The 27,292-nt window shown below is 52.0% G+C and overlaps 5 protein-coding genes across 6 annotated transcripts in view; 3 read left to right on the top strand and 2 right to left on the bottom strand.

Annotated features, from left to right (window-relative positions):
* LOC6500262 (cGMP-specific 3',5'-cyclic phosphodiesterase) overlaps positions 1-22,321 on the top strand; it is a 31,723-nt gene extending 9,402 nt beyond the window's left edge. The window contains exons 2-13 of one of the 2 annotated variants that reach the window (XM_032449904.2): positions 9,605-10,598; positions 12,932-13,193; positions 15,687-15,932; positions 16,002-16,267; positions 17,574-17,654; positions 17,706-17,993; positions 18,056-18,299; positions 18,368-18,459; positions 18,525-18,848; positions 19,929-20,082; positions 20,156-20,315; positions 20,372-22,321. In XM_032449904.2, the coding sequence (XP_032305795.1) occupies positions 9,999-10,598; positions 12,932-13,193; positions 15,687-15,932; positions 16,002-16,267; positions 17,574-17,654; positions 17,706-17,993; positions 18,056-18,299; positions 18,368-18,459; positions 18,525-18,848; positions 19,929-20,082; positions 20,156-20,315; positions 20,372-21,029 (3,375 nt within the window). In that variant the 5' untranslated portion in view covers positions 9,605-9,998 and the 3' untranslated portion in view covers positions 21,030-22,321. Of the gene's footprint in view, positions 1-9,604; positions 10,599-12,928; positions 13,194-15,686; positions 15,933-16,001; positions 16,268-17,573; positions 17,655-17,705; positions 17,994-18,055; positions 18,300-18,367; positions 18,460-18,524; positions 18,849-19,928; positions 20,083-20,155; positions 20,316-20,371 lie in introns of both variants that reach the window. The other variant, XM_001952880.4, reaches the window with a different exon arrangement.
* On the bottom strand, positions 19,274-19,685 carry LOC6500295 (uncharacterized protein DDB_G0271670). Its single transcript, XM_001952881.3, has one exon. The coding sequence runs from the start codon at positions 19,655-19,657 to the stop codon at positions 19,274-19,276; it is 384 nt and encodes a 127-aa protein (XP_001952916.1). The 5' UTR covers positions 19,658-19,685.
* Positions 22,322-22,539: 218 nt separating the features above from the next.
* LOC6500263 (ribosomal RNA processing protein 36 homolog) lies at positions 22,540-23,477 on the top strand. The gene is made up of 2 exons (XM_001952879.4): positions 22,540-23,246; positions 23,305-23,477. The coding sequence occupies exons 1-2, from the start codon at positions 22,631-22,633 to the stop codon at positions 23,436-23,438; spliced, it is 750 nt and encodes a 249-aa protein (XP_001952914.1). The 5' UTR covers positions 22,540-22,630; the 3' UTR covers positions 23,439-23,477.
* Positions 23,440-24,294, bottom strand: LOC6500294 (39S ribosomal protein L11, mitochondrial). The gene is made up of 3 exons (XM_001952878.4): positions 24,062-24,294; positions 23,719-24,003; positions 23,440-23,658 (listed from the first exon to the last, which is right to left on the bottom strand). Exons 1-3 carry the CDS (start codon positions 24,194-24,196, stop codon positions 23,488-23,490), a joined length of 591 nt encoding a protein of 196 aa, XP_001952913.1. The 5' UTR covers positions 24,197-24,294; the 3' UTR covers positions 23,440-23,487.
* Positions 24,295-24,387: 93 nt separating this feature from the next.
* LOC6500264 (serine protease HTRA2, mitochondrial) lies at positions 24,388-26,482 on the top strand. The gene is made up of 3 exons (XM_001952877.4): positions 24,388-25,176; positions 25,237-25,751; positions 25,811-26,482. The coding sequence occupies exons 1-3, from the start codon at positions 24,577-24,579 to the stop codon at positions 25,974-25,976; spliced, it is 1,281 nt and encodes a 426-aa protein (XP_001952912.1). The 5' UTR covers positions 24,388-24,576; the 3' UTR covers positions 25,977-26,482.
* Positions 26,483-27,292: the final 810 nt, after the last annotated feature.

Below are 27,292 nucleotides of genomic sequence, written 5' to 3'. Positions count from 1 at the left end.
ATCGCTGCTGAAGACGAACCTCCTGCAAGACGCCACTGCCCTTCCACTCGGGCCATTTCTGTAATATTTATCCAAGTTGCAACCGAATTGCAGGTCCTTCAGTTTGGCAGGCAACGTGCCGCAGTTGTCAATGCGACAAATATTGACTTTCACAGATGCCGGAGGCAGCTGCGCCCGTTCGTTCGTAGCTCCATGTAACTTTATGCTTTTGCTACAAAAGCCCGGGCACTCCTTGGCGCCCAGTGCACATCCCATAGCTGCCTGAGTCCATCCCAACATGGCATATAAATTGGCCGGAGAGTCAGTCCAAGCAGAACTCCGAGTGCCATAAGTTAGTCCTGCATAATCCTAGCTCTGAGCATTGCTGAAATATTCATGGCAACTGCAAGTAATAAGATGCCAGCCCACGAGCTGCAGGCTGCACTCTGAAAGCCATGCCTCTGCTGGGCCTCCGAGAGGTGGGGGACGGAAGGTAACCGCAAAATATTCATCAACATCAACAAGTGCGACTGTGTAGTCGTAGTCGGAGCCTTGTTTTCCTTTTATTAAATTCCCGGCCCACCAGCCGCATGCAGAGCAGGACCAATCCTGGCCCCGAACAAATGAAACTAGACCCTCCCGCCCCGAGCTCCGGCCGGCTTCCTAGCTCCCTCCGTTTAATGGAGCCGTGCCTGGCTTACACGGATGTGGCTTATACCTCCTGGTGCCGTAACCAGCAGCTGGCGTTGCTGCGCTGGACCGGCCCTGTTGTTTTGTTTCCGGATTGCCGTTGTAAAACTTTTGCGCCAACTGTGCGACACAGAGCTACACGGGCGGAGAAACTTTTTACAACTTGAACATTGGTTGGTAACGGATAGGCGGAAGGCGAAGCGATGGGAGTGGGAAGTCATGTAGCAACGGCAGGACGTTTCATAAATTCAGGACAGTTTCCCATGCCTTATTGAAAGCTGGTTGCTTGGATATCGAAAGTAATCGGTTCCATCAAAGACGTGCGCGTTTCTCTCGGCCTTCAGCGGCGGGAGGGCTGGAGAGGACACCCAGTGGACTGCAATTAAATTAGCCGGACAACTGCGGCCGGACAGGACTCGGGACCAATTAGCCCGAATAAGTGCGGATAATTCAATTGCTGGAGTTCTGTCTTAAATTCGATTGGACACGAGGACGGCTCCAGTCCGGGCTAATGTGAATTTATTTTGATTTGGCTTTTAAAACTTTCCGTTGAAACATGGCCGCCCGGGGCGATCTCCTGCGGCTCAACGTGAACTATTCTTTTGATGCACTGCCAGAGGGAGGGGGGGCAGGCTGCCCGCCAGCAACAGGAAATTCGCAAACTTTTCACTCGACGAAGTTTCGGACCGGGAATGTTTACGCTGAGAATTTTCGCTTCTGGCTTTTTAATTTGTTTATTAAAGTATGTTTTCGCCGAAAACTCAGACTCCAAATCCTCCACTGGGCGGCTGGCCATAATTTCTGGCTGCTGGAACAATAGGCACTACACCAGAGGGATCCAGATGAGACAGATTAATGCTCCCGCCACAATTACTCCATTGTCGCGCCCCTCGGACATTGAATGCTAGTCGCAACTAATAATTCTAATGCAGTAATGGTGGCCACCACTAGCGCCGACCTTTAATAATGGCCGCCAAGGCGGCAGCACGCTCCCGTGGGGCACCGAGTTGACCCAGTTAGATGCCTGCGCCTCGATAAGACGCCTAGGAAACACATAAAATGGCGATAATAACAGCCGGCCATGAAAACTCAAACAGAAAGCAGGCCACTTGACTTGATTAAAGCCATAAAATAGATCTGCTCCTACATTGAAATCGTTTGAAAGTTAAACTGCGAGTCAGAAACTCCTGTCAGAGTTATGTTAGTTCCCGAGTGCCCAACTAGAGACACGATGCGTATACGCGATTTTTAAGCCACTTCGTAGCATACTTTTTGGTGCAAAGTAGTTTTCATGAACGAACTATGTGTCTCCCAAGGAGCTGCCGGGACTGGGAGGGGCCACACCCCTCGGGGCTCCTGGGCTCCTGGGCGCCAAAGGGGTGGTCTGACAAACGTGGCAGGGTTGCATGATAAATGGCGGCAGGACACTCAGAAGGGGCAGGACAGGAGCGCCGAGCAAACACATCGACAAGCTAGTGGACTGACAGCGGAGGATAAATTCAGTGGACCCTTGGCGGGGGTCCTGCGGGACCCGTGGGCAGCCGCAGGGGTGCGAGGCAGTGACGCCCGGCCTTCTGGGCTGCGAGTTCGGAAGGAGCATAAATTCCAAATGCCAATTGGTTCTGTCCAACCCGGAACTGCGCCTCAACTGCTTGTAGAAGCAAATGGCTGGCCAGTAAGTGGAAGGGTCTGAGGCACTTGTTTGCCGTTCATCTCGGCGGAATTATGTTAATTACTCCGCCATTAACTGGCGAGTGGCTGGCACAGGTCCGTGTTTGCCAATTGTCTCAATTCAGTGGGACTGCAACTGCCCGGAGTTGGCTACAAGGAAGCCTTCTCGCTCTCCCCCAGCCCTGCTAATGGCGGACATTCGGAGTAATCTTCGCCATTTATTCCGCTATTAATCTTAATCAAGTTTAATGCTGACTAAACTCCTTCGCCCCAAGCTGTTGCTCGCTAATTTTATGGCATTGTTTGGGCGGTTTGCTCGGCAAATATTGGACTCTTTGGGGCCTGGCAGGTTGAGCCATATTGGTAATTAATTCGGTGTATTGCTCTGAATAGTTCAAAGGTCTTGATTTTTGAAGGTGTCCCAGTACCTGGGGAGGGTCCTCTGGGGAGAGTTTTTCTCCGAGAAGGGAACTCGTGTTTCCGCCTAATGAATTAGCTGCGGCCTCCAGCCAGATCGCTGGCCAGGCTGTTGAATGTCCAATTACTGTTAACATGCATAAATCAGGGCTGTCAATTATATGTGGTCCGCCACCAGCCCATCTCGTTTCCTGCCCGGAAAACTAGGACGCTCGTGCATGTGCCATTAATGTGTTTTCTGTGGCAGCTGCAACACTCCACTCGCCGCCCGACTAACGTTTAATTAATTAATGCGCTTGTTATTCTTCTACGTGCGGCACGAGCAGGTTTTTGTAAAGCATTTATGGGATACATGTCCTCGCAGCTGTGGTCCTCCTCGGCCCAGGAAGCTGGCACGTTTTGCTTCTGCCCGGGACTATGCTTTTCCGGATTTCTTTGCAGCTCGCAGCACATGGGACATTTCGTTCAGATCCCAAACGCTCTGCCCTCGAACTGAGCAGCTGGCAAAAATGAAATATTTAAAGGAGAGGTGAAGGACTTTAACTGCATTATTTTTCCCTAGGATTTCCAATGCAACTAATATAGCACTCCACATACGATGATCTCTAAGTAGGGTCTTATTTATTGAACTCCGCGGCAAGGCCCCAAACGAAATCCCATTAAAAGTCCCCGCTTCCGGTCTAATGACAGCCATTCAAATAGTCCGGCCAAGCGCCAGGAAGTAATAAAAAGTTTCATTAAAAGCAGCTCGCAGCTTATGCCAAGCGGCTTATCTGCCGGATGATGCGATTCAGGCCGCCAAAGTAGCGTATATGGGGGACCTCGTCGATGAGCGAGTAATCGGTTTAATAAACTTTGTCGGGCCTGTGAGCTCCGCCCGCTGAGAGAGCAATTTACATTTACAACGAGGACATTATAAACATTTTAGCGACGATTCGCAGTCATTATTGGTACCAAAATAGCTGCTACGGCCCGGCACGACCAAATGGCAAATCGATAAGTGGAGCTGAGCAGCCAGAGCCACAAGGCGGCCACGGCTGCGGCGGAAAGTAAGTCTCGCAATCAACAACTTAATATTCCCGGCCGCACGAGCCGAACAAAGAAGCCTCTCAGCAAACTGCAGCGACTAAGCCTTCTGCACACTGGCAGAGAGGATATAGGCACTGAAAGAAATGCATTTTCCGGAAGTCGCAGGATAAAGGAGCTCTACTGGATGCCTGCACTACTTTTGTGCGCGTGTAGGACAACAATCCGAGCGCTTAATTACTGAGCCACTGCAGACGACTGCCACTTGCGAGCTGCGAAAATCTTCGCGGCGCCAGCACCAAAGTTTCGGCAGCGTTTAGTGGCTGTGGCTCAGGTGGAGGGCCCTTGAGACTCCCAGCTCGGCCTTCCGCGGAGTGGATTGGGGGGGCGGCCTCCGCCACGAGAGCCCTGCCAGCTGCACAAATTAAACATTTACAAGCCACATGAGCAGCCTGGCAGTGGCATATCCTTCCCGCCGAAGGCGATGAGCAGCGCCGAGAATCACAGGAGCGCATTAGTCAAATTCTGCAGAGTAGGGAGCGCGAAAAGACTTTAATTAGTTTCCAGAGTTGTGGTCCGCTGCCCAGGGCTACTGCGGCTCTGCTGCGATCTGTTTTGTCCTTTTCGCATTTGACGACCGCAGATGTTGCGATTCCCAGGCACGGACACGGCTAATGGCCTTTCAATGTCCGCCGCGGAGTTGAGTCACCGCGCATTAATGGAGTGACTAAGGTGGACTCTTTCGTGGCCGAAATTGTGATTTCCTCGATGGAAGCGACTAATAAGTGGGAGGGGCTTGCAACTCAAGTGCTGCCACCCACCCTGTGATTTCCATGCACTCTTGAATGATTTTCTGCCAAAAGGAAATTTATTGTGTTTTGGCTTGCCCGAGCCAGTGGCCACAGACAACGGCCTTCTGCAGGTGGGGCTCAGTCAGCTGTGAAAGTGCAGGATAATCGGAGGAAGGACTACTAGCCGGGTCAGGTTACTTAATTGGCCTTTGATGCACAAATCGCCTGCCATTTAATTTTACCTTCCAGTGCGTCCTGTGATTCGAAAGGGATTCGATGGGACTGGCTCGGGTCGGATTCTGATGTCATTGCAGCTCAGCCGACATGACAGGAGCGTTTTGTCAGTCGGAAAAATCAAAGGCCCTGGCTCGACTGTTCTGCTGAGTCAGTGAGTGGCTTAGGGACTTGAATTATTTGCAGAAACCTCGGCAAATAGGGAGCAGGCGGGCTTAAAGGACTCAAATGAACACACAACGGCAAAGCGAAAAAAGCGAAGAGAGCGTCCCCCGTATAATTCGCTTCATGTGAAAAATGACAACCGTCGGCTGGGCTTGATTTGGTTTATAAAGCGTTCTCCGGAATGCCATGAGTTGCCCGGAGCCTCGGGCCGATAGCGGCGCGGGTGTGGGCTGAATAGTAATGAGTCGGAGCTGAATTGACATCCAACATTTCTTGTGTGGCTGTGGGCGGCAATTAATGTGCTTTATGTCCTGTCATATTTCCAGTGTCCTGCCAGACGCTCGGGCTGGGCTGTCAGTTCGTCCTGGACGTTGACATTGTCTGAGGGCGAACGACACCAGTTTCTTCATCCCATCCCCACGCTTAGCTCCCTAATCGAATCCCAGTCGAACTGCCAGCCCAGGAAACTCTTAACTGCACCATAAAGCAATTTGTTATTCAATATTTGTTTGCCGAAAAGTTTTAATTACAAAGTTTCGCCGCAAATTAGATTTTCCGCCGCGAAAACTAGAGCCCAAGTGGGTAGCCTCTTGGTCCTGTGCCTGTGCTCCTGGAGCTAATTAAAGCGGGAAAACACCCAATGACAGGCACTTCCAGGGCGAAACAACCAGGGCGCTTAATCAATCAGTGCAATCAAGCATAAATTGTCTTGGAACAAAGCCCGGGCTAAGCATTGTGATGCCATTAGGAGCCGGCCTGGCCTGTGAATGGGGGAGCGGAAGATTGCAGCCGCAGGAGGCAGTGGCAGTGGCAGAGGCAGGGGAGTTACACCGAAGCTGAAGCCAACGCCACTTAAGCTTGTGCAAACACAACTGCCTGCCGGCTTCGGTAGTGGCTCGTCCCATCCCCCGCGCCACTCCATGTGACAGACAACCTATCCAGAAAGCCATTGAGAAGCAGAGCACCGAGGCATCTCGGGCGCCCACCCAGAGTGTGTGTTATCAAATTATGCAGGAACGTTATTATTGCGGCTTGTTTCGTAGAATATTTCGTGTGTTTTCGATGGCGAAATTGAATAACAAACACGCCGCACGAGCCACCCGCCAGGGGCGCCAGACAAAGTGGTATTAAATTGCCACTTGAAGCTCGAGCCTCGGCCCATGGACCTGGACCTGCCCGGGTCCCGGGCGGGGGTAAGCGGTTGACACATGAGAGCAATGAAATCAATTTCGCTTCAATTCCCCACATGAAACGCCGGAAATCATATTCAAATTGCTCAACTTTGAGGCTGTAGCTGGAGGCTGTGATCCGAAGAATGCTTTCCGGACTCCTCCTTGGAGCCATTATTAGAACCTAATGCCGGTTGCTATCCACTTTCCGCCGCCCACACTAAATAATTAAAAGGAAAAGTAATAGCAGTCCTCTCTGTCAAAAAAAACAATACCATTTGTCGCTGTGGAAGACGCCCTGAAGTACTCCGACCAAGGCAGCCGTCTAACCGAGGCAGGTCAGGACGCAGGGCACCAGGACACCGGGTGCAACTGCAAAAGCCGTCGCTTTCACTTTGCAGCTCTGGGGAACCACTCCCGGGCTGAGTCGCTGAGTCGCCGCCGCATTACGCTGTCAGCAAGCACTATTTAAGTCAACATTGTTGACATTTATCCGCCTCGTTGGCCTTGTTCGTTGGCTGCAGCAGTCAAGAGGTCCTGCGAGAACGGCTTACCCTCTGAGCGCCCGGAATCCCAGGCAGAGCAACAGAATGCCGAGAGTTAAGTGGTAAATTGGTTATTGTGCTGCATTAATGGGCGGATGCCTCAGGCTGTGGCTTGGCCTGCTCCTCAAGACTTTCTTGTCGAGTCTTTTAATTAAAGGAGGGCGCCCTGGAGCACCATTGTTTACTCGGTCCTGCTCGGCCCAAGAAGTTTTTCGATTGTCCTGCCCTGAGTAGATTGGGCCGGGACTTGCCAGGCATCTCTTTGCATATTTAGTTCCGGTTTGTTTGCCTTCCAATCAATACAGCGCTAAGTTCTCGAATTATTTCAAATAAATATTGGCTTAGATTGCCGAGCGGAAGCCGATGGATAGCCTCTGGCAAAATATTTGCTCTCGAGAGATGACACACGCTCTCCAATCAGTCCGAGCGCAAACAGGCTCCTGGCCCTCGCCTGCCGGGGGTAGGCTGCGTAGGCGGGGTATAAATAAAAATTCGGACGTTTTCGGTTGGAGGACCCTGGCGAGTGGCACTGTTTTCCAATTTGCATGCCGGACTCGAATGCTGCATAGGACTGTTGGCTGAAAAGGATCAGTCGGGCCTCCCTGGCATGTGTTCCGAGCTTAGTGCCAGGCAGTGCTTGGAATTCATGGCGAGGCAAGTGCAGTTATTCCACTCTTTGTACGATGACCTTGCAAGAGAAGGATCAGAGCTCAGGGAGCTCAGGGAGAATGTTATCAAGAGACTGAATCAGCCACCCCCAGAAGCCCCAGTTGAGAGCCAAAAGGGCAAATTTCCTGGGAAAAGCTTACAGAGTGCAATAGCCTCGTCCGTCGGCATGTAAGTGGGTCTCGGCTACGTGACTTCCCGGTGGGGCCCCCAGAGCCCAGCTGCTAAGCGCGCCTGATGGAGCTGCGTCCAAAATGCAGCGTTGCAGTTGCAAATTGAAAACATGGGCACGAGCTGAAGGTGCTGACACAATCAACTCGGCAACTGCAAACTACAAACTGCAAAGTGCAAACAAGGCTGCAAACTACAAACTGGCCGCAAAGTCGGCTCCCGGCCCTCCGCGGAAAACAAACTCCCCGGCAAACCGCAATTTCCATTGCACGCACGTCAGTAATAGGCACTTCCGCCAGCAAAACGGCTACAATGTGCCGGCTGGAGCTTCTAATTCGAGTTTAAAACGTGATGGCACGAATACTAGCTCTCTGAGAATCCTGATTACCATTCCAAGATGGGGAATAAGAATCGAAAATTATATATAATATAATTTTTTAACATGTGCATACAATTATCAATTTTATCAAAACCAACTAGAATGTATTATTTTTCCGAGTGCATGTTCACCCCCATTGCCGTCTATTTATGGCCGCCATGGCGGCGGGGGCATAATGTGAATTTGCTGGGGGTGCCCCGCGCACTAGTCCGGTGTTAACCGCAAGTCCGTTCAGTCATTTGCATGTCCCGACTCCGGCTAATGACGTGCGCTGCACCGCAATGCGTCCGTTGGCCCAACCCGCAGCCCGGCACTGACGCCCTCATGACTCGGAATGGAACCGGGAGATGGGAGCACGGACACGCGTTTGCGGCGGCACTTTAATTAAAAATAACTACCGCCGCAGAGCACCTGCCAGCTGCACACGCTTTTAATCAAAGGAAATATGAGTGGGTCTCTCGCGGCGTAATGATTCTCGCCAGCATCGCCGGATTTGGCCAAGTATAGGTCGTGGTAATCTGGCTGGGATTAGGTAACGATGCTCCACCATTAACCTTGTAATCTGCGAAGTCTTCCCTGCGAGTCCCTGCTTCGGAAATGATACTTCCAAGCTACACTATAGGTATTGGATTTAATTGCACCTACCTCTCCATTCCAAATCCGTTTAAATACACTTCTGTGGCGCGAATAGCCTCAGGCTCCAGTGCTGCTGCTGGCAACATCATTTTCGATTCATGGCCCCAACAAAGCGGCGTGCCTATAAAGGGAAAAATTTGTTAGCCGAAGAGCGCATTAAACTCTTAATCTTTAGTGCCGGCACTAAATCCCGAGCTGGAGTAGCGAGCTGGAGGGCCAAGAGCCGAGAACAAAGCAATTTCACACGCCATCCCGGCCGCAAAACAAACAGTCTGGCAGAGGAGGGGCGAGGATTTATCGCCCAATTTAAAATTGCAAACGAGCGCGTGATAAGGTCCTGCAACTGGCTCTTGTTTCGTGCAGCACTCGCAGGACAAACAAGTGCAGGCTGCATGCAAAGTCACACCTGGTCGGGGTGCCACGCACTCAACTAGGAGTGAACTGGCAGCCAGTGTTGATGCTGCTTTATGGCCACATGACACAGATTGGCTTAGGTCTCCTCCGGCTGCCACGTGGCCAGCAGCGCCGGAGAGCTCTCTGGCAAGTGCCAAGAGGCACTTCCTCGTAAATTTCCAGAAAGGGCAATCTTGTTTGACCTTCAACCACTCGCCCTTTCGGGAGACTCAACCGAGAGTTAGCTGAGATCTCCAAGTCCTGGCATTTGCATTCGCCAGCTGCAGTTCTGGCTCCCGGGCCATAAATTGTGGTTCCATTTAAGCACATTTGAATTCTGCGAGTTTCAGCGAGGTGTTCAAAGGTGTTCGAAGAACTCCCCGGGTGATAGAGGGACTTCCGAATATATAACTAGAAATAAATAAGCACTGGAAAGGGAATTACATTCTTCTAATGGCTAAGAGGGCTAAGAGGCGTCTAGTCCTAAAACCTTTTAGGAAATCGATGGAGGAACCTTTTACACTCAAGTTAATGGCAGGGATTGAGAGCCACTCTCCCAAGGGCCGCCAGTCATTAGCGTCTGGCGGCAAAGTTGCGTCTAAACTTTCCATTTGTTCCATTTAAGCCCGGCCCTAACCCCCGCCAAGCACTAACTTTCTCCTTTGATTCCAGGTCCCCACAGTCAAACGGAAAGATCAACGTTTAGCCGGGCAGTGGACGCACTTGAGGGCTCCGGCGGAAAACAAAGGACAGCAGGAGAGGCGCAGACGTGCATGAAGAGGCACCGGGAGACGAGCCTGGCCCCCGTTTCCCGCACCCCACCAGCCCTCCAGCTCTCGGGAGCAACAAGTTGGTTGGGAAAATCCCCGGATTCGGTGACTCCGGACTCGTAAGTGGGCGAGCGTACGTGACTTAATCAGAAAACGCGGCAGGAGGCTCAACCCGCCTGGAAGGCTATCTGGCTATCTCCCGGCTAACAAGAAGGAGAAGGAGAGGAGGAGGAGGAGGTGTCGCCGACCATTTTCCCCGCAATGATTCTGTGCACGGGACACTGAGCAGCAGCAACATGACAGATGTGTCAGCGCCAACTGGCGGCGCCACTTCTCCGGTCGACATAACCGCCAGTCCGGGCTCCACCGCACTTCCCCCAGTTGCCACCACGTCGGCAGCTGCGTCCGCATCCTCGTCCCAGGCCAAACCGCTGACCAATGGCGCCAAGAAGGCGGCCACAGCAGCAGCAGCAGCAGGAGCGGAGGAGGGCGGCGCGTCCGCCAGTAACCAGGTCAAGCAGGAACAGCGCAGACAGAGCAACAACAACCGCCCTGCGGCGAGTGGCACCCCAGAAGCCAAGCAGGCGACACCTGCCGGCAATCCCGACCCGGGCGCCGGCTCGACATCGAAGTCCTCAAGCATCCACACCCAGACCAGTCAGCAGGAGAGGGCTGGTAGGCCGACCTCCTCGGCTTCCCAGCATGACGTCGACGAGGTGGCCCGGCTCTTCGAGGAGAAGCCCGAGGCCTTCGAGAAGTGGCTGACAGAACGGGCTCCGCCGGAGGCCCTGGGCCGGCTGCAGGAGTTCATCGAGAGTCGGAAGCCGCTGAAGCGACCCTCGGTCACCTCCGATCTCTTCCAGCAGTGGATGGCTGCCTCGCCCACCGTGCAGCAGGTAGGTTGGCGCTACTAGTGACTTGTTTCTTGTCCGTGTCTTATACCAACATGTCCAGATCTCGAGCAGCCCCCAAAGCAGAGTGGGGGAAGTATTTTGATTTCCCAATCCATCCATCTCCCCCCAATCGGATGCCGAAACTGAAATTAAGTCGCTCTCGCTTGTGCCCCCATCCCCAATCAGTTCTTGTGGTGCAGGACTGCTCTGCCCGTGGCATCCATTGTGCTTCCCAGCCATCCCCCGCCCGCCAATCGCTCCTCAAACAAGCCGGGCAGCCGGCGCAGGACTAAGTGCGAGTGCAAATGCAGTGCCAAGTGGCCCTCCCCCGCCCACACAAATATACTATATACTACAGTCCCTGGGCTCTATTTGCCCATCCCCATGCCCCGCCTCCCCACCCCGCTGTGTTTGTTTTCTCTTGTTTTGCGCTTTCTGTTGTACTTTTCGCATCGCTCCTCGCGCCCTGGATTTCCGCTTTTGTTTAACTTTGCCAAGCTTTCTCGCGAGCGAATTAACCAAATTGATATTTTCACAATTTCACCCACCGCCCCCGCCCCCGGCTAACCTGCCTCCGCGGGCGCTGTCTGCTAATGGAAACACATATTCCACTATTGTTGCCTTTCGTGGTGGCCCTCGACTATATTTAATTCAGGACCAAATCGAAACATTTATTGACTGCCGACTGGCGGGGCTTTAGGCCACTCTGGCTATGGCCTCATCCATTTAAACTGGCTTTTGTTCTGTTCGACAGACTCACTGCATAATTCGAGGGTTTAATAGACTCTTTTACTTAATTGGCAACCCATTCCCAGAGGAACTTCCCGGAGCACCTACTAAAGAGCTTCTCATAAGCTCAGAACTGCCTCAAAACACTTGTTCTAAAGAATAACCTCCCTCTGATGGCGGAAACTAGGCCGTTTTCAGGGCATAGGTCAGGGGCCAGTCCTGCTTAAATCGAAAGACTAAAGCTGTGTCCTTTCCGCAATTGTCTGGCTTAGCGCCTGCATTTCTCGCAGCAAGTTCATCCGCCCTTTGCCGATATTGCCAATTTATTTAAGTGCAAGTTACGCAACTGCATCGCAGGTCTCTGGGGATTGCCCCGAAAAGTATCTGTGCCTCAGAGCGAAGTACCCGAGCTGAAATTTACATGGAATGCAGGCAAGGCGTTCCTTGCCCATTAAGAGTCATTTCGATTTCGTGTTCATGCTTTCGCTTTCTTTGCGAAAATAAAAGGCGAATAAAAACAACACGAGTGCTCGGCATCCTCCGCTGACTTTATTGTTGTTCCAGGGAAGCTCAGCTCCCAACTCCTCCTTCTTCGGCTGAAATTCACTTAACGCTCCGACTGGCTGGCTTTCCGTTTCCATTTGCCCTTGTTGGGCCGGATTCTGTTAATGAATTTGCATTATGGCCCCCGAAATCAAACACAATTTGTATTCTCTTTCATATTAATGTGCCTCGTGTTTAAAGGGCTTTTAAAATAAGACATGGCTTTACTTTCTTCTGAAAATCTTGTCAGTCGAGTGCTTCAATTGCACTCCCTGCAAGTAGGGAAGCTAGAATACACGTTCGAACTCAGAACGGGCAATGACAATAAATGTTTTCCACAAGTGGCCTACTTACTTTGGAACATATAGCAATTATCGATATTCCCGGGAAAGGCTGCTACTCCCGACAGTAAATTGCTTTAATTTGTCAGTGAAATGAGAGGGAGTGGATGAGGTGGCCTGGATGAGGACTTGGCACGCAACCGGCTCCCGGCTTAGCCCCCTGGCCCCCCCGCTAATTGGCCTCTCGCACGCACAGGTCAGAAGTGGGTGTCTCGGCGCCGAAGGCCTTTTTGGGTATTCAATTACCACGTGCCAGTGCCGCAGTCGGGGCAGGGGCAGGTGCCACAGCCAGAGCAGGAGCAGCAGCAGGACACTCGCCTGGAGGCACAACTGCCAACTGCTGCTAATAGTCACCCTTTGAACCGCACCAAGTTAATTTCCAATGAAACCCCTCGCCGGGGCCGGGTTAAATGGCCAGAAATCGAAAACAGAAATAATGTAATGCTGGCGGGCAGAGACAATGGCACTTGCTGCCCGATACACTCTTCTGTATTTAATGAAAAGTGTGCATTTATTTATAATGGAACCTATTAGCTGGCAAAGTTCAGCCCATCTGAACCTAATTATTCTCACGATTATTACTCGCTAGTGCCTAGTGGCTATAGAAGTATAAGTAGCTCAGTATTGAACACTCTTTTTCCAGTGTATCCTTTTCTGTTCCGAAACCAACTAAGTCCTCCATTAACGTTTATTGCATGTGCCCCGCCACTGCCGGGCCAGAAGTCGCCCAGGAGCCTCTCCAACTCGTCGGCATCTTCGATTCCCGAGAGTCGCCGGCATCTGATGGACCTGGACGAGGGCGAGCTGTTCATGGAACTGATTCGCGACGTGGCCAACGAGCTGGACATCGACGTGCTCTGCCACAAAATCCTGGTCAACGTCGGCCTGCTCACCCACGCGGACCGGGGCTCCCTCTTCCTGGCCAAGGGCGCGCCCAACAACAAGTATCTGGTGGCCAAGCTGTTCGATGTAACCCAGAAGACAGGTGAGTTGCTAAATGCAAAGCGGCCGGAGGCGGCTCTGCCAGGTAATCCCCCTTTAATTAAGCCGGACAATGCACAAAGCGAGCTGCACCACAATGGCTGCAGGAAACAAAAATAACTGAAAAGTACGGATGGCGGATGGCGACTGCCAAATGGGCATGTAAGCCGGCAAAGAGCTTGTTTCGGGCCGGGATGGGGCAGGATAAATTGGCTCTGATTCTGTTCAATGGCAGGTAGAACATTGTTCGGGGCATCGAGATAGACGGAGAGTAATTCCATTCAGAATTGGCTTAGACTAGGACCTTCAGAGCTAATAACCAATTTCAGATTGGAGCTGGTCTCCAAGCGTTTTCTAAAGTTCTGCGTCCGATCCTTAGGACGCCTGAGAACTGGCTCTCATTAGCGGCCCGGCCTGGCCGAAGGGAACGGCAAACGCATTAGCCAAATTAGACTGGTCCGGAAGCGGGCATTAAAAGTTTTCGGCTTGTCCGGCCGGGACAGGGCCATAAAACTGTAAAGGTCGCTATCAAAGGAAATAGATGTGGCAGCAACGCGTGCCACAAAAAGCACACACGTTCTCAGCCGTTCTGTTCCGGTTCGCCCTCAAAAGGCGGCCCTCCAACACCCACAATATTCATACAGAAACACGTTACATTCGTAATGAATCAGTGGTGCAGACCCTTGAGCAGCAGCCTCCGCTTCCGCTACATAATTCAGCGGGGAAAATGCGAGAAAGATTAGAGCTGGGAGTGTTCTCACTCCAGGGGGAGCCCCTGGCCCCAGCCCAGGCCCCAACTCCGACCAGATACAGATACCCAGATACAGATTCGTGTGTGCGGTCTGCGGGGCACTGGCATTATTATTGGGGCGGGACCGGCGAACCGCTCATGCAAATTCGCATTTGACTTCTTGCCCTCGGATTTCGGGGCTTGCCATTATTTATTTACGTATTTTCTTTGGCGTGGTTGGTGGTGGACTCTTTTCCGTTTTTCAATAACTCTCGCATGGCAGAGTGCATATTTGGTCCATAAATTAAATATTTCCTAGCCTGCGAGGCGGGTTATCAGGTCTTCTAACACAATTGTCGAGGGTCCGACGACTGAACTACTTTTTGGCAAAAATATTTTTGAAAAATAAGCCTTTCTTTTCATATTTTAGAACAAATTTTTTATATTCAGCTTAAAGGTCGAAGGGGACACCCCAGAAAATTGACAAAAAATCTAAAAAATATTTTGCCCCCGGATTTTGATTCATAATTATGGAGAATCGGTCCATGAATCATTTAAAGTGCTCCGCAATAGAATCGGATGCCAGTTGGCAGAGATAGAGCCTTCGGCCCATATGGGTGTTCCTTGAATCCTTCAGAAGAAGGGGTCATCCCAGAAATTTAACCAAATTATTATTTTTTCAAGATAGATCCCCGATCCAATCTCATTCTTAGAAGGAGTGTGAAAATCGATGTTTTGTGGGTGGATGGGGAGAGAGTGGCGGGGAGTGAAAGCGACGGACCATGCTGTGGCGAATAGAGTATCATTTCAAGTCGAATATAAGAATTAAATAGTATTAATTATAAAAAGTTCAGTTTTTTCATATAAAGGAAAATGTTTATGTTGGCGCCTAGTGCCAAGACCTACTAATCAATCAAGATGCATCAGCAGGTCTCAATACATGGCACCTAGTGTCATCAATTTAAATTTAAATGAATTAAGGTTGGGGGGAAAAGGAATGATCAAGAAAGGATATGTAATTATGAAACAAATTACGCAAGTAAGGAGTACCTGACAGTTCCTCTTCATGTACGCACTATCCCCGGGTGGGGAAACTGTACTTGAAGCTGGCATCAAGTGGATGCCAATGCCTGCACTCCTACTCACACCAACACGAAAGCCCGAGGAGCACCCGCCTCTCATACACACACACACGCGAATGAAGGAATAGAAGGAGCACCATTAAACTCACAAATAAGAGACACTAACTATACTCCAAAACTCTATTTTAAAACACACTTGTGTAAGTCACTAAGATTAATCGCAAATGAAAAAAAATATATGCGGAGCTCCACTTGTACTTCGATGTTAACGGGTGCGAGATCAGGAGCAGAAGAAAGGTGGATTCAGAGAACTACTTATTAGGCGAAAAACTAACGGGACATTGCGAAGATGCAGCGAGAGAGGATGGGAGTCGAATGAGAGCTCGAAGGGGAGCCTAGGCGGTAGTTTGGGAGCCTGCAAGAGAGAGAGCAAGAATGTGAAAGAGAGTGTGGGAGAGAATAGGTCCTGCCTTTTGTTTGCCTGCTCCTTCGTAGCTGTTCTGGGACTGGCTTGAAAGATATTTTCTGCCATTTTTTTAAGATTTTAAAATCAATTACAAGTATATGAAGTAAAAAGAATGCCAATTCAATTCCCTATTCCTTGTAGCACTCGCTTATATGCTTTATAAGCTTCTCCTCCCGCTGTCTTGAGCCTTAATTTCACTTTAATCCCGTGTGATTGCAGCTCTCAAGGACGCCGTGACGCGGGCCAGCACCGAGGAGATAATCATCCCCTTCGGCATCGGCATCGCCGGCATGGTGGCGCAGACAAAGCAGATGATTAACATCAAGGAGGCCTACAAGGACGCGCGCTTCAACTGCGAAATCGATCTGAAAACGGGCTACAAGACGAACGCCATCCTCTGCATGCCGATTTGCAACTACGAGGGCGACATCATAGGCGTGGCCCAAATCATCAACAAAACGAACGGTGAGCGTCCTTGTCCTTGGGTGAGGCCCAGCCGGCCAGCGAGCAGGACTCACCCAGTGCCTCTTCCAGGTTGCATGGAGTTCGATGAGCACGACGTGGAGATATTCCGCCGCTACCTGACCTTCTGCGGAATAGGCATCCAGAACGCCCAGCTCTTCGAGATGTCCGTCCAGGAGTACCGCCGCAACCAGATCCTGCTCAACCTGGCGAGGAGTATCTTCGAGGAGCAGAACAACCTGGAGTGCCTCGTCACGAAGATCATGACCGAGGCCCGGGAGCTGCTCAAGTGTGAGCGCTGCTCCGTCTTCCTGGTGGACCTGGACTGCTGCGAGGCGGTAAGAGGGGACTGGTGGGCAGGAGCTCTGCCTGGGTCAGACTGGGTGGCCGTCGACTCCTGGCATGAAATTAATTTGCCGGCATGCTTCAGTCAATTAAAGGGCCATCATGCGAGTGATTCGCTACCGGGGGGAGCGGGGGAGTGGGCGCGGCAAGCGCCAATGTTTGCCCCAATGTGGGGCATGAATTAAAAAGTGACGCCCTGCGGTGCCTGCGGTCACTCCGCCCCGCCCAGCATCAGTGACCTGTCCACATCCGTGCTGTCAGATCCATTAAAAATTTTTAAACGCCAACGCGTCGGCCATTCGCTCGACTCTCTGAACATTTTTTGCGGCGACCTCGCGAGGCACCCCAAGGAAATTAAAATGTGCAATTTACATTTCGATTCTTGCGACAGGGCTGTGGCCGGGTGGGCGGGGCCATGCGGCGTTTTGGGGTTCGCAGTAAACAAGTGTCAGCCATCGTGGAGCATGTGGGTGGCCGCCGTGGGAATACGGTGAGTTATGCTCCAGCAAGGATTTCGCTGATGGCCTGTCATTACTTAGGGGCTAGCATTCCAGCCGTCTATTCAGTGAAGCAGTCTAGGCGAAAGGTAGATGGGCATCTGCCAGGACATTGCAGAAGATGCTTGCTGAATTGAACTCATTTAGGCAGGAAATCGGCATGTCTTTGGCCAGCCAGCCTCATGAATATTCCTTCTGGACCTCAGCACAAGGCCTTCAAACGAAGTGCCCGGGAGGCGGAGGCAGACGATGCTTCCGCATGACGTCCTGAAACACAATTAAATGCATTTCGCACATAATCCTTGATCCATGGCCTGCAGCATCCATGAATATCGAATGTATCCATGAACTTTTAATCAGCTCGCCAGAGCCTCACTCTTCTTGAAACGCGCCGGACAACACGATGATTGTTTAATCGTGGAATGGCAGGCCAAATTAGCCTTTGCAGGGCGAGGGCAGGGGCGTAATGGCCAATTCATTAGCCCACAAGCCGAGCCGCCCAGAGGGCCCGGCGGCGGGGGCGCCACGCCCCTCTCTGAAACGCTCTGAAAACTTGGCTGACATGCCCGTCATGTGCAACATGTCAGCTTAATTATGCTCGGGGGGAAGGTCGCAGGACTGCTGGCGAGGATGCCTTCATGCAGGCTACACTGGGCGGAAAAGTTAATAGCGCACGCATGCAGACTGGGAATACCCGTTCAGGAGCAGGCTTCTTAGTATAGTGTTTCTCCGGGTGGATGCGCCGGGTGGAACTACGGCGAGTGGCAGCCACTTAATGATCCACTTTCCGTCCTCCCACCAGAGCCACTTGGAGAAGATAATTGAGAAGCCCAACCAGCCGGCCACCCGCGCCATAAAGTCCGCCGACAGCTTCGAGGAGAAGGTGAGTGGCCAGCAGGCTGTAGTTCGGTTCTGAAATGCGTTCTGCCAACAGAAAATGCGCAACCGCTTCACGGTGCTCTTCGAGCTGGGCGGCGAATACCAGGCCGCCAATGTTTCCAGACCCTCCACCAGCGAACTGAGCACCTCCACGCTGGCCCAGATCGCCCAGTTCGTGGCCACCACCGGGCAGACGGTCAACATCTGCGACGTCCACGAGTGGGTGAGGGAGCACAACCAGATCCGCGCGGAGAGCGAGATCGACAGCACCCAGGCCATCCTCTGCATGCCCATTGTCAACGCCAAGAAGACCGTGATTGGCGTGGCCCAGCTCATCAACAAGGTAGTATCTATGGGTCATTAAAATGTGAGCCACATCCCTAAGATCCTGCTGTCCCTCCCCAGGCCAACGGCGTCCCCTTCACCGAGTCGGATGCCTCGATCTTTGAGGCCTTCGCCATCTTCTGCGGGCTGGGCATCCACAACACCCAGATGTACGAGAACGCCTGCAAGCTGATGGCCAAGCAGAAGGTGGCCCTCGAGTGCCTCAGCTACCACGCCACCGCCAGCCAGGACCAGACGGAGAAGCTCACCCAGGACGCGATCGCGGATGCAGACACCTACAACCTCTACAGCTTCACCTTCACAGGTAGTCCAAACTGTCTCTATATACTTCACAGGGGCTATGGTTATTTCATAAAATGTATCGCCTTTCAGACTTCGAGCTGGTCGATGATGACACCTGCCGGGCTGTTCTCCGGATGTTCATGCAGTGCAACCTGGTCTCGCAGTTCCAGATACCCTATGATGTGAGTCTGAAGCTCATTAGACCATGTGAGCCTAGAAGTAATAATTGTTATTGTGGCATTTTCAGGTACTTTGCCGCTGGGTGTTGAGTGTGCGGAAGAACTACAGACCCGTCAAGTACCACAACTGGCGGCACGCCCTGAACGTGGCCCAGACCATGTTCGCGATGCTCAAAACTGGAAAGATGGAGCGCTTCATGACTGACCTGGAGATCCTGGGCCTGCTGGTGGCCTGCTTGTGCCACGACCTGGACCACCGCGGCACCAACAACGCGTTCCAAACCAAAACCGAGTCTCCGCTGGCCATTCTGTACACCACCAGTACCATGGAGCACCACCACTTCGACCAGTGCGTGATGATTCTCAACTCGGAGGGCAATAACATATTCCAGGTAAGACTTTCAAAGTGCGTCACATAACTCTACTGCTACTACTAAGTAATGCTTATGAGTAAACATGAAGTGTTTGGGAGAAATCCTACTATAAGCAAGTGCTGAGGGGAGGCACAACTGGTCTTGAGAAGACTATGCCTGGCGGTGGAGGCTGACCTGATGGAGGCATGGCTATCGGATAAGTGTGTACTGCGATCTAATGAGCAATTGACCAACGTAAACAAAACAAACGAAGGATGTGTCATTCATTCATCAGGGAGCGAAGGACAGTGTTCTGCAAATGGCAAAGGACCAGCGTAGAAACCCAATTGGAAAGCGGATACAACCAGCCCCTCTAAGGACCTTTTTGTCAGAGTCAGAGCCTCCTTCGATTACTTTTCAACAGATTTATTTTATTTCAAACAGATTACAAACAATTCAAGTGTTTAGCCCCTGACGACGCGGACATTGCGGCCCTTGCCCTTTCTGCTTAGCTTGCGGTTCTTGGACTTGGCGCTGGCCTTTGCCTTGGCGGCGCGCTTGGCTTTGAGGCGAGCATTGCGAGCCTTGGCGCGGGCGCTCTTGGAGCTCTTGGAGCTCGTGGAGCTTGTGGTGGTTGCGACCCTAATCCGCCTCTTCACTGTGTACGTCAGACCACTGATCTTCACAATCTTGCCCGTGCCTGACCCGGACGCGCTCGAGGAGGACGTGGAGGACTCCGTGGTGGTAGTAGCCTCCGTAGTGGTGGTGGTCGAGTTGGAGGAGGCTGCCCTGGTTTGGGCCACGAACAGGACCACGGCGAGGGCGAGGAGGACGGTGGAAAACTTCATGTTGGATGCTGGAGGCTTTAATCGAAAGTGATATGTCTTTTGGCGGAAAAGTCGCGCTTATATAGTAGAATTATAATTAGCCGCTGGCCTTCGGTTGGCGAAACCTAGTTCGGCGCAGAGCCAGCATACCCCGCCTTGACTCCGATACGAGGTGAACCTTTGTTTGGACACATGTCTAGGCAAACCAACAACGTCACCGCTACAAGTGTTTTGAGATAGAATTCTATTTTAGGCTTTTTCTTTATCAGAAACTCTGCTTGGCTATTTCCAGGCCCTGTCCCCCGAGGACTACCGCTCCGTGATGAAGACCGTGGAGAGCGCCATTCTGTCCACCGACCTGGCCATGTACTTCAAGAAGCGCAACGCCTTCCTGGAGCTGGTGGAGAACGGGGAGTTCGACTGGCAGGGCGAGGAGAAGAAGGACTGTGAGTGCGAGGAGACAAGAGTTCCTTGGAAGTGACCTTTGGGGATCTCTAATCCTTGGTCTTTGGTTTTCAGTACTCTGTGGCATGATGATGACGGCCTGCGATGTCAGCGCCATCGCCAAGCCCTGGGAGGTGCAGCACAAGGTGGCAAAGCTGGTGGCCGACGAGTTCTTCGACCAGGGCGATCTCGAGAAGCTGCAACTGAACACGCAGCCAGTGGCCATGATGGACAGGTGACCTCCCATTAGCCTACAAAAATGAGTTAGTTATAGCCCTCTTTACTCCTCAGGGAGCGCAAGGACGAACTCCCCAAGATGCAGGTGGGATTCATCGACGTGATCTGCCTGCCCCTGTACCGAGTCCTGTGCGACACCTTCCCCTGGATCACGCCCCTGTACGAGGGCACCCTGGAGAACCGCCGCAACTGGCAGGACCTGGCCGAGAAGGTCGAGATGGGGCTCACCTGGATCGACCACGACACGATTGACAAGCCGGTGGAGGAGTTCGCGGCCTGCGCCGACGAGGAGATTAAGGACATTGAGTTCACAGTCACCACCCTGAACTGCAACCAGTCCCAGCAGTCGCAGCACGGCAGCGAGGACAGCCACACGCCGGAGCACCAGCGCAGCGGCTCCCGGCTCAGCATGAAGAAGACCGGAGCCCTGGGAAAGGCGGTCAGATCGAAGCTGTCGAAGACCCTCTACAACAGCATGGACGGGTCGAAGCCGAAGACGTCGCTGAAGCTGCTGGAGTCACACGTCAGCGAGGACATGGACGACAAGAGCCCCACGAGCCCTTCGCAGCCTCAAGCTGCAGGCAGCATGGGCCGCATGTCCGCCTCCTCCTCGACCTCCTCCGCCGGCGGCCAGGGCCAGTGCCAGGTGGCGGCGCCAGGACAAGCCCAGGACAAGTCCAAGAAGCGCTCCAAGCTGTGCGCCCTGTTATGACGAAAGCCGTCCAATTAGAACATGGCAACTCCCTCCAGCACGACCCCGGGCAGTGAGACTGACCCGAAGAGTGCCGGAGGGGGGCTGACCGAGTTCTAATTGGATTTCGCCGTCGATTTGGGAGTAATTAAGTTACGTAATGGGAATCTTGTGGCTCTACTTGCCGACTCTGAGGCCGACACCCAATACTCTGTTTTCCGCATGGCACCCCATTGGAAGGGCATCCCGACAAGGGCGCATACTATAACTATCCTAGACACTGGAGGACGGATTTTGCCGTCGGAGAAACACAGTTGCAATATTAAGCATTAAGTGAATGTCAAAACATGTGATCTATTTAAGGTCGGAAGCGCCGGAGATGGGCCTCGATGGCCCCTTCTGTCGGATACTATCCTTTTATCTAACGTCTGTCTATCGCTTCTAGGCTACTGGACACCGCGGTTCTGTAGCGAAACTAATTAGACCTACTACTAGCTGAAGGCGTAGAGAACCCAACCAAATCGTGCTAGTCAGAGCGTATAAAATACTACGAACACTATTTGAAGCACCTACTAACGTAAGAGGCTACGTCCCGGGCGAGGGACAGCCTAGTCCCCGCCTGCGATCGGCTTGAATCTACTTTACATAGCTAATTGGTATTTGTGAGCGACTTGTATTTACTTAGCAACTTCGAGTATAGCAATATTACATGATATTCCCGCGACCAGCGAGTCGCGGACGAATGATAACATTTCGAACCACTGTTTAACTGTATAGATAAATACTAGCTTATATAAAGACGGCAGTCAATTTTTGAACTCGATCACGAACATACGATACGCGCACACTCTGTTGATATGAATAACCCAGTCCGGTCCCCACTCTTTCAGATCGCCGCAAGGAGTTTACTTTATCAGTGTGTACAGAGCAGTTTATACACCTTAGAGAATAGACATTAACTGAATATACGAATACTATATACCGTTGAAACTACAGATAGAATTGCAAAGAATAACTCATATTTTTAGTCACTTTCTGCGTGTGCTAATCAAAATTTGGCTGATTAGGGCCAACTAAAATTGTAGTTATCGGAACCCACTATCAGAACCCCGGTCAGTTCCCGGGTCACTCTCAAGAAAATCAAATAACGTTCCCTGTCTCTGATTATTTGCCTAACAATTATTGTGCATACCTCTGGTCGTTTTGTTGATTGTTTCTGTTGCCCACGACGATTAAAAGTTGTTCACATCAGTTTAACTATTTAAGACTTGCAATTGAATCAAAATAAATCACACCATTGAGAACTACTCAAATATCTCGTAAGGTTTTGTTTTTAAATCAAGGGTTTTATTTATCAAAAAAAGGCACCTTTCTTCGAGTGCCTTGTCTTAAAAAACCTTAATAGAACCAATAACTGCAATCAATGTAAAGTATTTTAAATTTCCGCGCCCAAATTCAGTGTTGTCTAATGCCGCAGTTTTCCAATGTGTGTTCACCAGTCTGGCAGCCTCATTTATTACAGTGTTGCAGATCGCAGTCATGGTGAAATTTTGGTGATAGTCAACACCGATTGGAAACCAGGTGGAGTTGTTTTGTTTAGATTTTAAAGGAACCTGCCACAGATGTCATCCTCAAACAAAGAAGCCTCATCCGCTACCGAGCCGGAGGACAGTGGCGATGACGAGACCCAGAACGCCATTCGGGATGACCTGAAGGGTATGTCGTTCGAGGAGATCATGAAGCTGAAGGAGGAACTAGGTGCCAAGGTGTACAAGGAGGCAGTGCTGGGCGGCCAGAGCTCCAAGGAGACTGCTCGAAAACCAAAACCCAGAACGGAGCTTAAGCGCCTCAACAAGAACCGACCCCGCGAAATGAGCTCCAGGCGCCAGGTGCCCTTTCTGGGCGCCGACCAGCGGGCGGAGCGCAAGAAAGGCGCCACCGAGGTCCGAGATCCCCGCTTTGACGAGAAGTCAGGTACCTACAACGCCGACACCTTCAAGAAGAACTACCAGTTTGTGTCGCAAATCCGCCAAAAGGAGGTGGGCAAACTCAAGAAGCAGCTGGACGAGGTGGAGGATCCCCAGGAGAAGCACCAAATCAAGCACACCATGCAGAGGCTAATCAATAAAAATGTGGAGGACAAGCGGTGGCACACAAAGCAGAAGAAGCTGAAGAAGGAGCTCGCCGGCATCCAAAAGAAGCATGACCAAGGACAGCAGCCGCACTACCTCACAAAGAGTAGGTTTCTTAAGTCCGGCTTTCGGCTGATATTTTAATGATTTCCCACTTCCTTCAGAGGAACGCCGCGCCAAGGAGTTGGTGGCCCAGTTCGAGCAGCTGAAGAGCGCAGGAAAACTGAACAAGCACCTGGAGAAGAGGCGGAAGAAGAACGCCGCCAAGGATCGCAAACGCATAGGCGTTCTAGACTAAGTTCATCCTTTAAGAATAAATTTATTTCTGAAAAACACAGAGCACAGGCCTATCCCGTTCGCAACATCTTGGCCTCTCGCTTCTCCTGAAGCTCACGCCGCTGCTCTTCGACAATGACCTTCCGCTCCTCCAGGAACTCCCCATAGGCTGCTGGGTCCAGGTCTCTGACCACCTTGATGCCGCATGTCCGGGCAATGCTGATCAGCATCTCACACATTTGCTAAAACGAGAGAAGGCTTTTCAAATAAGAGTCATTTTTCGGATCACTCTATAAAGTCACCTGCATGGTGAGCAGGGCGTTGGGTGGGTCCTGGATCTTTATGGCCGCGATTTCGTACAGATGCTTCAGAGTGATCATGCCCGCCACCTCCTTGCCAGGCGTCATGGTCCCCCGCTGGATTCCCGCAGCCTGCTTAAGGAAGAATGTGGCCGGCGGGTGGTGGATGACCAGGTCGTAGCTGCGGTCGCTGTTCACGGAGATCCTGCAGGGCAGGGGCACGCCCTCCTTCATCTCTGCCGTCTTGGCATTGAAGTCCTTGCAGAAGGCGGCAATGTTGATGGCGCGCTGCGGGTATACTGGGAATAAGCTTCTGATTTCCACATTAGCCGGTGGCCAGACGCACCTGTCCCAGCATGGGTCCCAGTGGAGGGCCTGCGGCAGCCATTCCCGCCGGAATGTTCGTCTTCAGCTTGCTTGTGTGCGTCACCCGCTCGACCGTCTTCTTCAGGGACTTTAGTTTGCCGGCTGCCTTTGACATTTTTATTTATTAAATCGAGCTCCCAATTCGGATTCCAGATGTTATGCAAAGCGCCGTGTGTTGGTGGATGAAGAAGAAGAGGTTCGTGACGAGGTTGCCACCTAGTTGGGATTTCTCCGTCAGATATTTTTGTCGGTTCTGGTTTACGTTAATTAGTGTATTTAATTTGTTAATTAATTTGAAGAGAACGTCAAATCGTAAAACATCAATACAAATAATTCAAAATACGTAAAATTTCGCGAGAAACTTCTGCTGCCCAGTGCTGGTGTCGTAGCAGGCAGCTTTTGGGGGCCATTTGCTAAATTGAAATCAGCTGGCAGCTGAGACGTAAATAAATTTACGTAAATAACAGTAAACAGTCCGAATTATCACAGAAACCGATGGCACTGCGCGGTTCCCACCGGCTGGACGATTTCATCCGGCGCTGCAGTGCGCTCACCCTGTTCCACAGTCAGGCTCCCAGCCGGAGAGTGAGCCACTGCGGCAGGGATCGGCGGCAACAGCAGGACCCGCCGGGACAGGGCCGTCAGGAGCAGCAGGAGAGCGGCGGCGGACACTGGAGCAGGTTCGGCTGGCGCAGTCTGATCCGTTTCTTCGTGCCCTTCTCTCTCGGGGCGGTGGCCAGCTCGCTGGTCATCAAGCGGGAGGAGCTGACGCCCACGATCACGGCCAAGGCGATGAGCGGCCGCCGGCGGGACTTCAACTTCATAGCGGACGTGGTGGCTGGCTGCGCGGACTCCGTGGTCTACATAGAGATCAAGGACACGCGGCACTTCGACTACTTCAGCGGCCAGCCCATCACGGCCTCCAACGGCTCTGGCTTCATCATCGAGCAGAACGGCCTGATCCTCACGAACGCCCACGTGGTAATCAACAAGCCGCACACGATGGTCCAGGTGCGACTCTCCGACGGCAGGACCTTCCCCGCCACCATCGAGGACGTGGACCAGACCTCCGACCTGGCGACCCTCCGAATCCAGGTAAGCTATGCCGCGTCCAACCATAACAAGTCTCTATTATCTGCCTCTTTTCCGCTCCAGGTGAGCAACCTGTCGGTGATGCGCCTGGGCAAGAGCAGCACGCTGCGCTCCGGCGAGTGGGTGGTGGCCCTGGGCAGCCCGCTGGCCCTAAGTAACACGGTCACGGCCGGAGTAATAAGTTCCACGCAGCGAGCGTCGCAGGAACTCGGCCTGCGGAATCGGGACATCAACTACTTGCAGACGGACGCGGCCATCACGTTCGGCAACTCCGGGGGGCCGCTGGTCAACCTGGATGGCGAGGCCATTGGCGTGAACTCGATGAAGGTGACGGCCGGCATCAGCTTCGCCATTCCCATCGACTATGTGAAGGTGTTCCTGGAGCGGGCGGCCGAGCGCCGGAAGAAGGGCGCCGCCTACAAGACCGGCTATCCGGTGAAGCGCTACATGGGCATAACCATGCTGACCCTGACGCCGGACATCCTGTTCGAGCTGAAGTCGCGGAGTCAGAACATGCCCAGCAACCTCACCCACGGGGTGCTGGTGTGGAAGGTGATTGTGGGCTCCCCGGCGCACAGGTGAGTTGGTCTATGATCCACGAGCTCTGATCCGAACTACTGTCCGCTGTCCTCTCCAGTGGCGGCCTCCAGCCCGGCGACATCGTGACCCACATAAACAAGAAGGAGATCAAGAACTCCTCAGACGTCTACGACGCTCTGGCCGACAACAGCAAGCACCTGGACATTGTGATCCTGCGCGGGGTGAAGCAAATGCACGTAACCATCACTCCGGAGGATCCCTAATGAAGGCTGAATCCTAGCACCCACCTGCCCCCACTGTCCCCGCTCCCACTCCCACGCCCTCCTCCCCATCTCCCCTGTTGTTCTAGACCAATGACGAGATTGTGTTCCTTTGTTTTGAAATACATATATTTGTAGAAGAAACTAATGCCGGAGCCCGCTCGGTCCTGCCTATATTTGTCGCTGGCTAACGAGCTGGGCCATTTGCATAGATCGCTGTGAACGGACTCGCTATCGGAGCGGGCCTGGACCTGGTGCCCATAATAAATGTATCTCTTACCGGCCGCGTCCATTTCCGAGCCCGAACATCATCGATTTCTCTTTCGCGGCCTCTCCATGTGCGTGCCGGCGATCCCATCCGACGACGACAAAAATGTATTTACGCTAATTGAAATATCTTGCGTTGCGATCAATCGATGCCATATTTTTTATAGGCCAACCTCGGCTGCAGCTCCTCGACGGCGTCTTCGAAAACGAAATGCAAATTTCAATAAATTTATGCAACTGTATTCCCAGTGCCTCACTCGGCCTTAGCTCCCATGCCCTTGACGGGGCTGGGTCCATTAGCTAAAGGATTGGGTTGAAATGCAATCCGCAAAATGGTTTAGGTCTAGGTTTCTTTGCAGGTGAAAGGAAATCCACTCCCTCCAAAGTGCAGTTCCTCGAAAGGGTGTACAGTCTTCGGCTAGTCCATCTGAGAGTATCATTGCCTTTTATTTTCTTTGTGGGTGACAAGACAGACGATTGCCAATGTTGCTGCTGTGCCGTTGCCGTTTCTGTTGCTGTTGCTGATGTCTTGTTGCTGCTGCTGCTGCTGTCGTTGCGTGAAAAGTGAAATTCTTGCGATTATTAATTTTATTTTCGCTTTCGGCGATGCTACGCTTCTTCAGCGTGGCATATAAATTCGGATATTGATTCGCATTGTGCTGCCGTCGTTGTTTATGTGGCAGCGGCCTTTATGACATCGTTGGCACTAAGTTACCTTTATTGCTTATAAGCCGCACGCATAAATGCAGCTTAAAGTTCATAAATTTGCCAATATTCACTCGGCCAGGGGTTAAGCAAACGTCGCCCCTCGTCCCGGTGGTCGTGTAAACACTTTTTACTTTATGCGCCGGCGCCCCACGCTCTCGGCTTGGCACTTTCTTCTGCCATTTCGGCCGTTTACTGCCTTCGTTTTCATTTCGACTCCAATCCACTCCACCGCTTTTCAGTCCGGGCTCTGTTTCGGTTTCGGTTTTCCTGAAGCGGCGCCGACTAATTGAAATATTTAAAATGCATAAAAGTATCGCATTTAGACTTTGCAATTAGTTTGCGGT

The sequence above is a fragment of the Drosophila ananassae genome, chromosome 2L (genome assembly GCF_017639315.1).
Source record: "Drosophila ananassae strain 14024-0371.13 chromosome 2L, ASM1763931v2, whole genome shotgun sequence".
Classification (NCBI taxonomy): Eukaryota; Metazoa; Arthropoda; class Insecta; order Diptera; family Drosophilidae; genus Drosophila; species Drosophila ananassae.
Note: the sequence above shows the minus strand (reverse complement) of the source record. Positions and strands in the feature narration are given on the sequence as shown.